This window comes from Entelurus aequoreus, linkage group LG24, assembly GCF_033978785.1.
Source record: "Entelurus aequoreus isolate RoL-2023_Sb linkage group LG24, RoL_Eaeq_v1.1, whole genome shotgun sequence".
Taxonomy (NCBI): Eukaryota; Metazoa; Chordata; class Actinopteri; order Syngnathiformes; family Syngnathidae; genus Entelurus; species Entelurus aequoreus.
The window spans coordinates 14,402,750-14,417,539 of record NC_084754.1 but is presented as its reverse complement, the minus strand read 5'-3'; the positions used below and the strand labels follow the sequence as shown (position 1 = coordinate 14,417,539).

Sequence of the window (14,790 nt, the reverse complement as noted above, 5' to 3'; positions counted from 1 at the left end):
AGGAATGTGTATTTTTTTAAATATTTGTGTTCATGTGGACAATAGACCTTGGCCGAAAACCCATTTGGCTGGACGATATTGTCTCAAGAACTATTGCTGATAAATAATATTATTGTCAGCATTATTTTAAGACCAAATAGAGGACTAATCATAACAATAGTAATAATTCAAGTATTGCTTTCAAATGCAATAAACTTGGATTTGTCTTTGGGTTTTTTTAACCATTGTAATTGGAAGGTTTTTAATATCCTAAATAAATAAACAAACAAACAAAAAAAAATAGACTCTCAATCTCTGTTAGCAAAAAATTTACCTAAATAAATATTGAACATCTTGAAGTGGGTCGGGTGGTTTGTTAGATTGTTATTTTTTTGTTGCCATCAGTTTCCAACAAATTCAACATACATCATTGGTGTTAATGGGGTCATGTTGTTCACTCATTTGAAGCCGAAACATTCCCACACGGGACATTTAGCTTTGTAACCACCATTTGTCCTCCTAATATTTTTTACTTTGCGGTGATCCTCACTAGCGAGTCATGAATAGCGAGGCTCTCTGTCAGTGCATTTTGTGTGTAAACTGGCAGTCTTCCCTTTGCCCACAGAGACAAATATTATGGATGACTGACAAGAAGATTCACTAATTCTGCTATTGAATGACCGTGCTCAGGTGTTGAGAGCGATGCACAGAGTGACCCCTCTTGTACCCCGTTTGAAAGCTAGAGACGAAGATATGGCAATTTATCGATGATGGCAAAGTTATCCAGTTAATTTTCATTTATCGTCCGATTAATTGATTTAATAGATTAATTGATTGCTTAGTGAATAATGTCCGACTGTCTACAAGGTAGAACTGTACTGTGCTTGCTATAATTGTGACAAATGATAAGTTGTTCACAGAAAAAACATCCTCTCGTAACCTCAGTAACATCGAGTCACTCACTGCCTCTCCATCTCCTGTTGCTCTTTAAGGATCTTGTTGGTCTCAAGAGCCACTCTCTTCTGATGCATCAGCTCCTGCCTCTCCAGCTGCCTGCGAGCCTCCACTGCCAGCCGCTCCTCATCTGTCATAAACAGCTCACTGCCCTGTGAGAGCAGCAACACACGGACAAGACTCTGTGTAACCACCTGGACTGTGAAGTCACTACACAACTTAAAACTAGGGCTGTCAAAGTTAATGCAATAATAACAAGTTAACTATAATTTCCTTTAACGGTGAACATTTTTTTTGACGCGCTTCTAACGTGCACGCGTCCTGTCTGATTCTCGGTTTGTTTTGTAGCGTGGGAAAATGTACTTGCGTCTACTTACTGTTCAGCCACAAGCAGGTAAAAAATGGACAAAAAAAAGATTACATTATGGAAAGCCCAGGCCCAAAGCCATGGAAATGTGTTCTTTTCATCCATGATTGCAGTGAGCAGTCATCACTGCAACAAATGCTTGCTGGAGCGCTTCACCATCAGAGGGGTGGAGCTTCACTTCCTTGTTTAGATTACAGTTTACTGCATTGATTGATTGACGTAGGTTGTTACTGTAACTGCTTTAGTAAAATGGGGCGAAATCTCAGTAGAAAAAATAAAGACGATAGGCAGGAAGTCTAGAGACTTTCACGTCAAATCATGTCAAGACACCTCTTCTTAAATCAATCACATACTTCTAGCTTCACAATAATAGCGCCAAGCATCACATCCGTCCATCCATCCATCCATTTTCTACCGCTTATTCCCTTCGGGGTTGCGGGGTCTACCTAAACTAACAAAATGAAAATTGTCTGACATTACGATCATACTTTGCTAAAGATGTTTCGCAATGTAATCTGTGATATTTCTATCTAAATAAATGTTAATACAATAATTGAAGAATATAGAGGGGGATATTTTCTGGCAGGCTAAAAAAAAGTGTATATTCTTTTTTTATACATGTTCTGGTTGATAGTGCTCAATTACAGAATGTTTAGCAGGCTGCATTTTAGACTTTATTTATAAATAGAGAAGGTTGAGACACTGTCATGCAGCAATACGAATATGATTAACTTGTACTACACATAATGTACAGAATATCAGAAGGATGTACTGTATTAAGGTACATCTTTGACAATCAAACAATGATTGTAATAATCCACATTTTGTGTTATTTTTGCGCAAGACTTGTGTCTAAACACATAAGTGCAGCTTGTCCTCGCAATGCAAGTGCTCCCACAGCAGAAATAGTAATACTAATTCTGTATTCCTACAAAATGCAAAATCTGGCAGGAGACCAATAACATGTATTTAAAAGTGCTTTTATGTGCATTTTGTGTTGAGCTGTTTCAAAAAGCATAATGTTTAAAAAATATTTTATTAAAGCAAATTAATTCTCCAGTCATGGTATTAAAAACTTGAAAATAATCTGTCTAGAGTACACTTATTTATGATGAAAACATATCTATCCGCGATTAATCGCAATCATTTTTAGTTAACTATGAACAAAATGTGATTAATCACAATAAAATATTTCAGTCGTTTGACAGCCCTACTTAAAATCAATCAATCAATCAATGTTTATTTATATAGCCCTAAATCACAAAAGTCTCAAAGGGCTGCAGAAGCCACAACGACATCCTCGGCACAGAGGGACCCTATATGTTTACATCAATGTAACAGTATCTTAATAAAAATATACTGAATATGAGGCAAGAGACAGGATTATACATTCTGCTTGCTGTATGCAAAACAGGAAAATATAGGCACAAATGAATTAGAGAAGCAGAGTAAATAAGATGCCGCTGCTCGTCTTCTGTAACGCATTCACCATCTATCCACGGCTATGACATAAACAACCTAATGAGACACTTGATTTATTGTAAACGTTGAGAGGCCGAGCCGAAGGCGGAAGGTAACGGTATAGCCATAAAAGCCCAGGCACATGTATCATTGCTGCACAGGGATGCATAAAGGAAGAAAACACATTTGTGTCCACATTTGTCATTGCCTGAGGGGATACAATTTCCTCATTTCAGCTTCAAAAATAAATCAAGCACATGATTTCCATACCCACCTTCTGTTTTAGAGGTCTACATAACAAGACATGTTGTAAGGGAGTAAATACAATTACACAAAAGTAGCTACAAACTCACATCTAATTATTAAAACTGATTTTACTTACAGCTCCTGTCAGAACAGTAATAGTTAGACTCCTGCTGCTTTTCAGGACTCTCACAGCCTAGAGAAGTAAGAACAGAAGGCCCAATTCCATTAATTTTGCAAATATGATAATACAATATTGGTAAATAATGCAGATGGGATCTTCACCATCATCCCCCAAATGCATGAATGGACACATTTTTAATTCTTAAAAAATAAACACCTCATTAGCCAATTCAGCTTAGATTACTTTACGACTAACTTTACTGATCCATGAACAAAAGTGTTCAACATTAAGTTTCAATTGTGCCATAAAACAAGAAACGGTAGAAGGTCACAGAAACACCTAAGCAGCATTTATAGCTGGCTAGATTACTTAATGTTGTGCAATATTGTATACAATAAATTGGGGCCTTAAGCATACATTTATTTTTACCCTTTTCCCATTACAAAAATGTGTCACACTTTTTTATTTATATGACAAGATTTTTATACTTAATTTTTTTTTTAAATCAAACTTTAATTTATTTTGATGAATGTTTTGTACAAAAACAAATTCATTAGAAAAATATTATCTAGTTTATTTTTTTAGTTTAAAATAAAAAATTTAACATGATTAAAACAAATGCAACTACAGGTGAAACAAAAAAAAAAAGTAATATATAAAATATGATAACCTCAAATCGAAAATCTAAATTTGGGGTTTTCAAAAAGTCTATGCCTTGATCATCAAAAATATAACAAATAATATTTGACATATCTAACTTTGCATGTAATTAGATTATACTAAATATTAGTTTCACATTTGAAATTGAATTGCTGACATGAATGAACTTTTGCACAATATTAACATTTTTTAAGTTTCACCTGTATTATTCCGGGATTCGGTCCCGGGACACCTGTTTACAAGCCCAGCACTAACACTTTGCGCAACTGGAATCGATGGGGATATATGTGGGGACATTTTCTTTCATAGTATTTTCAATGACGGAGCGGGGAGGGGATAGGAATACGTTTGTGGTAGAATTTCACATAAGGCGCCCTGTCAATAATCAATAGACATTTTACATGCGCTTGGTGGCACTCCTATCTGTTTATATAAAACTTTGTGTACTTTTCTTACCTCTTTGTGGTCCACATTGGTGAAGTCCACTCCATTCACCTCCACAATCTGGTCTCCAACCTACATTTAAGAATGCGACATGTGCAGTTCACATCTGAGGGTGGCAGAGATAACATAAACTTTCACATTCACTCACTTGAAGTCCAACCTCCGCGGAAAGTGAGCCTGCTTTGACGTTACTGATGTATATGCCAGGTTTCTGTGTGGGACCACTGGAAATACTGATACCCATACCCTTGGTGCCCACCAGGCTGAGAAATACCTTTTTCTCCTTGATCTCCTTCCCTCCAATCGATACCAAACCAGCAACACTGCTGTTATTCTCCTGGGAGCAGAAACAGCAGTTACCTGACTGCTGTACTTCAATGAAAGTGTTATCTAATATTGATGTGGCTTTTTCACAAAGTTTAAGTACAAACTATGGAAAAGTCTTAGCCCCTAAATCTGTTTTTTGTAAAGACATAATGACAGTATACTGTACCCCTAGAGCAGACCTGAGCCAATGCCAACTCGTCAGAAACAATTACAGGAGTTTTATAAGAATATTTACTCTATAAAAAAATATTCTTTATCACATTGATGCTTGCTTACCCCAGAATCAGACACAAACTGGTCCACGAACTGCCACTTGAGGGGTTCATCAGATGAGCTATAGACAGAAGATATTGATTATCACCTTGCTATTAAAATGATTGGACATCGAAAAAAATAAGAGTTTACCTTTTTACAGGAATCATCCCCACATCTGCAGAGAAAAACACATTATACCAATGACAACAATTAAATAAGACTTAAATTAAATTGAGTTGTGTATTTTGACATACGTCTGACTTTGAGTGATACGATTTTCTTCGTCTTGATAAGACTTATGACCTCCTCGTGGATACAAGAGGAGATGGAGTATCCATTGATACGCACAATCTCATCACCAACCTTGAATGTCAATACAGGGTTAAACAGTTTGATGACATAGTATTGTTTAATTATTTTTACACTCCAATAATGTGATGATGTTACCTAAAATATTGCCTGTATAATTTCAAACTGTATTTGTGTTTCCAATATATGAAATCTATCCATTTTATACCACCAGGTCGAGTCCAAGGTCACAACCTCTTGTGATCGAGGGAGTCGAGGTACAGACCATGGACTCATTCAAGTACCTCGGGGTGTGGGTGGACAATAAGCTGGACTGCACTGTTAACACGGACCACTTGTACAGGAAAGGACAGAGCAGGCTGTACTTCCTGAGGAGGCTGCACTCCTTCAACATCTGTAAAAAAACTCTTGTGGATGTACTACCAGTCTGTGGTTGCCAGTGTTCTATACTACATCGTAGTGTGCTGGGGGGGCAGTATATCTAAGAAGGACAGCACCAGACTGGAGAAACTGATCAGGCGGGCCGGTTCTACGATCGGAATAAAACTGGACTCACTGGTGACGGTGGCAGAGAAGAGGACTGTGGAAAAACTAGTGAGCATCCTGGATGATGCCAGTCACCCTCTGCATACCGTTGTCAGTAGCCAGAGGAGCCTGTTCAGTGCTAGACTGCTTCATCCCAAGTGCAGGACTAATAGACTAAAAAACTCCTTTGTCCCACACGCCATTAGACTGTACAACTCCTCTCTGGAGGGGAGGCGGGGTACTAGGATGACAGGGGATGCAAAACAATAACAGTGCAATACTTTTTCATAACATGGTCACTACTGTCTAGTTTCTCTTGTTATATTCTTATTTTACTGTTATATTTTTATTCTCATTGTTGCTTTTTATTTTTATTCTATTGTAACATTTTTCTATTTTGTTTCCATTTATACCCCCATTATTTACTTTTTACTTTTTAAATTCGATCTCAATTTTGTACACTTCTGCTGCAATTAAAATTTTCCTGAGGGAACTCTCCTGAAGGAATCAATAAAGTACTATCTATCTATCTACAAACGTTTGTATCTATCTTATCTGTTATTCTGGAGCCTATCCCATCGTTACTTTCTTAGATATCATACCAGGGCCAGCGCTGCCTTTGTGGCAACCCGTCAGCCTTCCTGTTCTATGGAGGGATTGTACTGCATCCAAGTGTTGCTGTATTTTTCAAGTGCAATGACAATAAAGTTCCATCCTATATGGGCCGAATAATTAATTAACTGATTAGCATGACAAAAGGGACTCTGAGGCCTGATAATAAAGCAGACATAGGCCAGAATAATGAAAATACATTAATTTCAGAATAGAAGATGTTTTTATTTTGTGTTTTTCTTTGCAAAAAATTTCAGTTTGTGATGTTTTCATTCGGACAAAAGTTGCATGACCTGGAGCAGGGCTCCAAAGGGCACGTGATTCTGCAATGCATTGCGGGGGCTGGGGAGCCCTTTTTGCTGGACAAAGTTTTTGATTACATGGCTATAATCAACCCACGGTATTGTGAGAGAGAGCAACAAACTGGATTAAAATCCATCCATCCATCCATCCGTTTTCTACCGCTTATCCCTTAAAATTAATCGTACAAATAATAAAAAATCAAGGGACTGTACCGACACAAACTGGATCTTGTTCCAAAGGCTCGCCACTTAAAAAAATACGTAAATTTGGTGGAAATTATCCATGTGAACACGTCCAATAGACGAGATTTGAGCAAGTTACCGAACATGTCTGGTATCTCGATCGTCAACGGAAATTATCGAAGAGGGGATCAATAGGATGTGATAGCTGCGAGTAATAGCGTTGAATTCATATTTCTAGTTATGCAATTTCTTACAATTAGGGTAGTGGGGAGAAGAGTGTAAGGTTTTCAGGTAGTTAAAAGTTAAAGTACCAATGATTGTCACACACACACTAGGTGTGGTGAAATTTGTCCTCTGCATTTGACCCATCCCCTTGTTCACCCTCGGGGAGGTGAGGGGAGCAGTGGGCAGCAGCGGTGCCGCGCCCGGGAATCATTTTTGGTGATTTAACCCCCAATTCCAACCCTTGATGCTGAGTGCCAAGCAGGAAGGCAATGGGTCCCATTTTTATAGTCTTTGGTATGACTCGGCCCGGGTTTGAACTCATAACCTACCGATCTCAGGGCAGGTAGTGTGCTGTTATGGTCATTATCACACTATAAACTGGGGAGCAGCAGGCCGGTTCGGAGCGCAGCGGAGCAACAGACTGCCTGGACATCCCAGAGTAGCTTCAGGGATGACAAGCCGTATGTGGGGAAGCAAGCTTTAGCAGCCAACGGTGGACGGCAGTGGGCTCTGGAAGCTGGACCACTGCTAATGATTTCCAATGGCTGGAAAACCAAGTTATTTCGATATCTTGCTATAAAAGGGTAGGATCAAACTTTGGCCTGTGGGCTACAACCAGCCCATTGGTCTTTCTGATCCGGCCTGCCAAAAATTAGAACAGAATTAAGCAAATTTTGAGCAAATTTTGTAATGATTATAATAATAATAATAATAATAATAATACCTGGGATTTATATAGCGCTTTTCTAAGTACCCAAAGTCGCTTTACATGTTAAAAACCCATCATTCATTTACACCTGGTGGTGGTAAGCTACTTTCGTAGCCACAGCTGCCCTGGGGTAGACTGACGGAAGCGTGGCTGCCAATTTGCGCCTACGGCCCCTCCGACCACCACCATCATTCATTAAACATTCATTCACCGGTGTGAGTGGCACCGGGGGAAAGGGTGAAGTGTCCTGCCCAAGGACACAACGGCATGGTAAGAGGCGGGGAGCGAACCTGCAACCCTCAGGTTTCTGACACGGGCGCTCTACCCACTACGCCATGCCGCCCCTATTATGACCACATTCATTGTCCTGTAATACCAAGTAATTCAATAAAGTGGCTATAAGGCCAGCAATACGATTGATTGATTGCACAGCCCAGGTACACTTTCTACTCTGCTACTCAATGGCGGGCCGTGCGTTTCCCACCCAAGCCTTCAGTGATGTCCGACTTCAATGATTACCTCTCAATATACCATAATTGATGTCACTACATGATCATTGCTTGAGAAATACTATACAGGAACACATTTACACCCTACTGGGCATTGAAATACATCAACAGTATACAAAACCGGTTATTTTCTGGCGCATTTAAAAATAAATTATAACGCATCAGCAATTAAAACATATACCGTAAATTTATCTGCTTGGCTTATGGAACTTCCGGTCAATAAAGTTTGATTCAAAGCACACACTTATCAAAGATATATTAACTGCCCTGACCAGATGATGGCGACAATAACACTTGTAACAATGTTAATTAAATGAGAAGCATGACACACTTTAACAACAAGAGTTTACAACTTTTAGTTGTAACAGAACAGCTACTGTCAACAACTCGTGATCTGATTGGCTATCGCAACTGTCTCTCAACTCTATGTGTTCTCAAATTCATCCGCTACTGGTCCCGATGAGTATCCAATCACATGACGCGTAAATGTCACGTTCAACGCGAGGCCATCTAGAAGGCCTTACTGACAACAACTCGTGATCTGGCTATCGCAACTGTCTATCACTGTATGTGCCTGTTCGCTTACAGTGCACGGACGCCAGCATTGTTGATTCTGAGGGCGTCTGGAAGATTTCGTACTGCATGGCATTATAAGCTAGCTGAATTCTGATTGGATACAAACTAAAACTAAAAACAACAGCACTGCAACGTGCATAATATGACATGAAAAGAATATGAATAATTTTAGATATTTAGGGAAGTAAATTTAAAAAAAAAAAAATCTTTAATTATGATCATGATTTCTGGTTACGTTAGGCCAGCAGAGAAGGCCTTGCTGGCCCTGACGGCACACCACTGCTGCTACTGCTCTGACAGCAGCACCAATTTGCAACAATGAGTGGGCCACAGAAAAGAAAAGTTGACAGCGAATTCCGGGTGTTTGATAAGGAATGGACAACTAAATACTTTTTCACTGAAGTCCAGTCAAAGGCTGTATGTTTTATTTGCCAAGAAACTGAGGTGGTTTTGAAGGAATACAACGTAAACCGTCAATTCTCCACCAAGCACGCTAATTACACGAACAACCAGTCAATGCAAGAACAGAGCGCTACTGCTCAGAAGTTGGAAGCTAATTTGCAGGCTCAGCAAAACATCTACATCCGACAAACTACTATCCAAGAATCAAGCACGAAAGCAAGTTATCTACTGGCATTCAAATTAGCCAAGGCTAGTAAGCCTTTTTCCAAAGAACAATGTATTAAAGACTGCATGGTGGAGACAGAAGGTGTTTTGTGTCCAAAGAGCAAGAGCAAATTTGAAAAAAATAGCTTACCACGCAGGAGAGTGACTCATCGTGTGGAGCTATTTGAAAAAGACTTAGCTAGCAAGCTAAACAAAAAAACAGAGCAATGTACATAATATTCCTCGGAAAGTAATGACATCGGCTTTTGATTTTCATCAAAGGGATTAATGACAATTTTGAGATAACAAAAGAGCTTTAGTCCATGGATTCCCCATAAGGAAAAACGCGAGGAGACGACTAATTTAACAGCGTGGGGGGAGTCATCATGAGGCACAAACTGCCTTGGAGTAAGCTAGCTAATGTTACCACAGATGGGTCGCCAAAATTTGTAGGAAAAAACATTGGGTTACTAAAAAGAATCCAGGAGAGTGTACAACCCCCAACAGAAGGTACACTTTTTACACGGCATTATCAACCAGGAAGTACTGTGCAAACCTGTATTGAAGCTTGAACACATAGTGAAGCCAGTTATGAAGCTTGTTAACTTTATTCAGGTGACTGCACTTAACCATTGTCAGTTTATTACATTTCTTGAAGAGATTGACGGCGACCACCACTTGCTTTAACATTCCAATGTTTGCTGGCAAGTTTGGGTAAAGTATGTCAACGGATGTGGGAGCTAAAATTTTGGAACAACACAAACAAGCTGACACACTGAGCTGAGTAACACCAATTGGCTTTGTAGATTTGCTTTTGCTGTGGACATACTGGCACACATGAATTAGCTAAATGTGAAGCAAAGACCAGTTTGTACATGAAATATAGACAAATGTCAAAGCCTTCAAAACCAAGCTAACTTCATTTTCGAAACAGATGTCAAGCAAGTCATTCACTTGTTTTCCCACACTGGCTACACTAAAAGATGCCCCTCAACATGTAAAATAAATACAAGAAATCACTGGATGACCTGCATGGAGAAATCTGCAGTTGTTTCTCTGATTTTTGAAAAATTGACAAGTCACTCCAGCTGGTCTCCTGTCCCTTTACACAAGATCCTTAAACGGTGCTAGAGGAGCTGCAGTTGGAACCAGAGTGACGGCATCTTGAGGGAGATGTTCCACTCGCTAAAACTGAATGGGTTTTATACTTCATTATGCCTAGCCAAATTTCCAAACATCCAGAAGATGGCACAGAGAATGCTGGTCCTGTTTGGACTTTTAGAGTGATGAACACCAACAAAACACCCCACAGATCCCACTTGAGTGATGGACACCTCAGATCTGTTTTGAGAATTGCCACAACAAAACTGACACCTGACTTTGACGCACTGGCAAAAAAGGGTGATCAACAACACCGCTCCCACTAAAAGACAATTAAAGTATTAACTCTGTAATACACCTTTAATGTTGCTTTGATGTTTTATTGTTGAAAATAGTTGCATTGTACCTAATAAGCCCATGTTTGCAAAGTCTACTCTTAGTTCCAACAGATATAATATGCTTTGAAATGCATCATGTCAAATTTGAAAAGCCAGCATGGTCCCTGAGCCAAAAAGTTTGCCCACCCCTGTGCTATAAGCTACTGTTAATGAATTTTGGGTTGTTTTTGTTTTGTAAGATTTTTTGGGCAGATTTTAAGGGGTTTACTGTGGCATTCACTATGCCATCGAGCCGCAAAGTCACTCGTAACTCAATTTATGCTCGCAGCTTGTAATTTTGTTATTCTTATAGCCAGACCTGTGAGTGTTTATTTCCGTACCTGACGATTTCGGCCACAACTGTTGCCTTCCTCAGAGGTTGTCATGTGATGTTGCTGTGACGTGTCTGGTCAGTTGTGGTCAAAACCGTCAGGTAAAGAAATAAACACACATGTCTGGCTATAAGATTAACAAAATTGCATATTTTTTTAAGACCTAATGAACCTATTTGGAATACTGCTCGTATCTCAAAATACTCGTAAACTGGGGCACTCGTAAGTTGAGGTACTAGTGTATGTTTAATACTAACTAAACTGAATATATGTGCATAATGCTTAATACTACTTCTACTACTACAACACACATTTACCACCAAAGATTGTACTTATTGGATTTTGATAACACTGTACAATATTAAACGTTTAAAGGTTAAAAGTTTGTGGTGTGAATTTTATCTCCTAGATTTTCATACTTAAGGGGAAACAGCCAAATGATACACGTATAATACACATACCTGAAGGCCAACATTCCCAGCCTGGCCATCTTTGACAATCTGTGATATGTAAAGACCGCATCCAAACTCCAGCCCTCCTCGAACACTCAGTCCCAGCCCATCACGATGTGTCCGATCTAAACGCACCTCTTTCAGCTTCCTAAACCAATAAAGACAAAGTTGAGGGTATACAGTCAATAGGGTAAGAGCAGAATGTATGAAAAATGGTAAGAAATAAAATGGCCAAGAACAAATACTGTCTATTACCAATGCCCCTAATATGGTTGTAAATTTGATAAAATATAACCAACAGGAAAGAAATGTGTATCATTCTACACACCTGGACCTCTTGGGGGTTAGCAGGTCATACTCCACTTGGTGTTTGAGTGGGATGAGAGGCCGGATGGCATCAAACAGAGGCAAACGCTTTGGTTCATTGATTACCAGCTTCAGGTCCCCAACAAGCACTGGCAATTCCATGGACCTGATAAACAACAAGGGGATGGATATAAATGATGTTAGCTTGATGTTTGATGACAATACAGTATGTGGAGTCATTTTTTGCCAGGACTCATTTGGCCCTCAGCACAGTTTTGTTACTATTGAGATACTGTACATCATTAGATATTTCACTAATTTGTTGTGTCACCTGTTACATAAAGATATGACATTGATATTTTGTAGGTAAAGTGGCACCCCGCAACTTGCAATTAAGTTACGTTTGGCCATTTGATTATGCAGATGACAAACAGTAATTTGGACTGCAGTGGCTACCCTGTGATGAGGTGGCGACTTGTCCAGGGTGTAACCCGCCTTCCGCCTGAGTGTCCCTGGGATAGGCTGCAGATCCCCCGCAACCCCGAGAGGGAAAAGCGGTACAAAATGGATGGATGGATGAATGGACTGCAATCTCTCGTAGGCTCACCAGCATTAATTGAATCTTGATATCTCTAACAAACATTGCTGAACAACAGGGACATATACCTGTATAGCTAGATAATGAGTAAGGCTGCAGCTAACGATTATTTTTCTATCGATTAATCTATAGATTATTTTTTCGATTAATCGGTTAATCTATAGATTATTTTTTCGATTAATCTATAGATTATTTTTCCTTTTACCGATCATTTTTTTATTCAAAATGAAGATGAAAAAATAAATGTAGGCCCGTTTTTTCAAAAGGCATGGCTTTTATTTACAAAAAAAAAGAAGTATGGCCACTCAGTCAACATTGACAACAACATGACTAAATATTCTGTAACAATGTAAACATTTAAAACTTTTAACATTTAACAAAATTAAAAGTAGCTTATTTGCGTTTTAATGTGCAAATATAAAAGTCAACATCCAGTGCAAATCTTAATATTCTGCAATAGTATAAGCATTTCAAAAGTAAAAGTATTGCTTATTTTACTTTAAAATGTGCAAAAATAAAGATAAACATCCAGTACAAAAAAAGTGCAAAACAAAATATTCTGTAACAACAGTGTAAACATTTCAACAAAAGTGAAAGTATTGCTTATTTGCTAAAATGTGCAAAAATAAAGATAAACATCCAATACAAAAAAGTGCCAATCTAAATATTCTGGAGCACTGTAAACATTAAGTATTGCTTTTAAAATGTGCAAAATAAACATCCAGTCCAACACAGTACACAATAACCAATTCTACTCATTCCAGTGAGTGACTAACAGTTGTAATGAAGAAAGGTTAGCATGTGTACATGTTTGGTTCTTTTCTTGTTTACAATATTCCCAGCAGCTGAAAATAGGCGCTCAGAAGGGGTCGATGTGGCTGGAACTGAGAGGTAATTAGCCTTCACCTCAAGCCAGGACTGCGAGTGAGCTGAGCTGCAGTTTATATTTCTAGAAGGTCAACGGGCTCATAGTGATGTTACTAGTAGTTGACTGGGAGGTGTTTATTATCATTTGGGGAGAGTCCGCTGCCTGATGCTCACCTGCTAAACACCTATCCGCTCCACGCTGAAGCTCTGACTACATGCGCTCTGAATACACACTGCTGATTGGCTGATAATGCTGCGTGTGTACCAATCAGATGGTTGTGTGGGTGGGACAATGCTGCGTGTGTACCAATCAGATGGTTGTGTGGGTGGGACAATGCTGCGTGTGTACCAATCAGATGTTTGTGTGGGTGGGACAATGCTGCGTGTGTACCAATCAGATGGTTGTGTGGGTGGGACAATGCTGCGTGTGTACCAATCAGGTGGTTGTGTGGGTGGGACAATGCTGCGTGCTGAGACAGAGGCAGAAGAGCGAAGCAGCTTGTTAAGACTTTAGCAGCTAAAGTTAGCTTTAGCTTAGAAACTCGTTCGGTACACCCCCGTGCCGAACCGAAAGCCCCGTACCGAAACGGTTCAATACAAAACACGTACCGTTACACCCCTAGCAGATACAAATGACACATTCATGTTTTTGTGTAATGATGACAACGTATGCTCGCGCGGACGATTGACTAGTTGATGGTTTTCTTTTCAAATGTTCGTTCATAGCCGTTGTGCTGCTATGATAGGCCATTTCCGCTCGACACAGTGTGCATACAACAACATTATTAGGCCGTTTATTGAAATACTCCCACACTTTTGACCACTTTTGGCATGCTTTTCCCCCCTCGCTCGCACCGCTCGCATCGTCTGCTTTGATCGCCTGCTTTGCGGTCCGCCATGACGGTAGTGTGACGTAAATATGCGACGCGTCGACGCACAAAAACGGCGTCGACGTATTTACGTAACCGATGACGTCGACTACGTCGACGCGTCGTTTCAGCCTTAATAATGAGACAAAATATGAACTCCACACCATAAAACAACAGAAACATGAATTGTAAAGGAGACTAAAATGTTTACCAGGAAATCAACTGCAAAAAAACGTATCGTTTTTCTCATTAGCATCACGATCATAACAGCAGTACGGCACTAGTTATGTCAATCAAATACATTACTTAACAATGCACAAATAAATCAAACATTGTCTTTCACCAATTAATTATTAATTTGTGGACCCTCCAGATGTAAAGACATGATGTGCCTCTAATCTTTTCTTCTTTAAATCTTTGTGAGTGTCAAAGGAAGTGTGGTCCAGGCGAGAAGTAACGTCTTGGTGATGATGACGTTTATGACCAAAATTTTTTTGGTCATAAAGAAATACAATCAT

At 39.3% G+C, this 14,790-nt stretch overlaps 1 protein-coding gene across 2 annotated transcripts in view; it reads right to left on the bottom strand.

Annotated features, from left to right (window-relative positions):
• Nucleotides 1–14,790, bottom strand: part of ush1c (Usher syndrome 1C) — a 34,288-nt gene that overhangs the window by 13,213 nt on the left and 6,285 nt on the right. For both annotated transcript variants that reach the window (XM_062036184.1, XM_062036183.1), the window contains exons 3-11: nucleotides 11,961–12,104; nucleotides 11,642–11,780; nucleotides 5,069–5,177; nucleotides 4,965–4,989; nucleotides 4,836–4,893; nucleotides 4,381–4,569; nucleotides 4,245–4,304; nucleotides 3,144–3,200; nucleotides 943–1,085 (exon numbers count right to left, since the gene is read on the bottom strand). In XM_062036184.1, coding sequence (XP_061892168.1) covers nucleotides 943–1,085; nucleotides 3,144–3,200; nucleotides 4,245–4,304; nucleotides 4,381–4,569; nucleotides 4,836–4,893; nucleotides 4,965–4,989; nucleotides 5,069–5,177; nucleotides 11,642–11,780; nucleotides 11,961–12,104 — 924 coding nt within the window. The remainder of the gene's footprint in view (nucleotides 1–942; nucleotides 1,086–3,143; nucleotides 3,201–4,244; nucleotides 4,305–4,380; nucleotides 4,570–4,835; nucleotides 4,894–4,964; nucleotides 4,990–5,068; nucleotides 5,178–11,641; nucleotides 11,781–11,960; nucleotides 12,105–14,790) is intronic.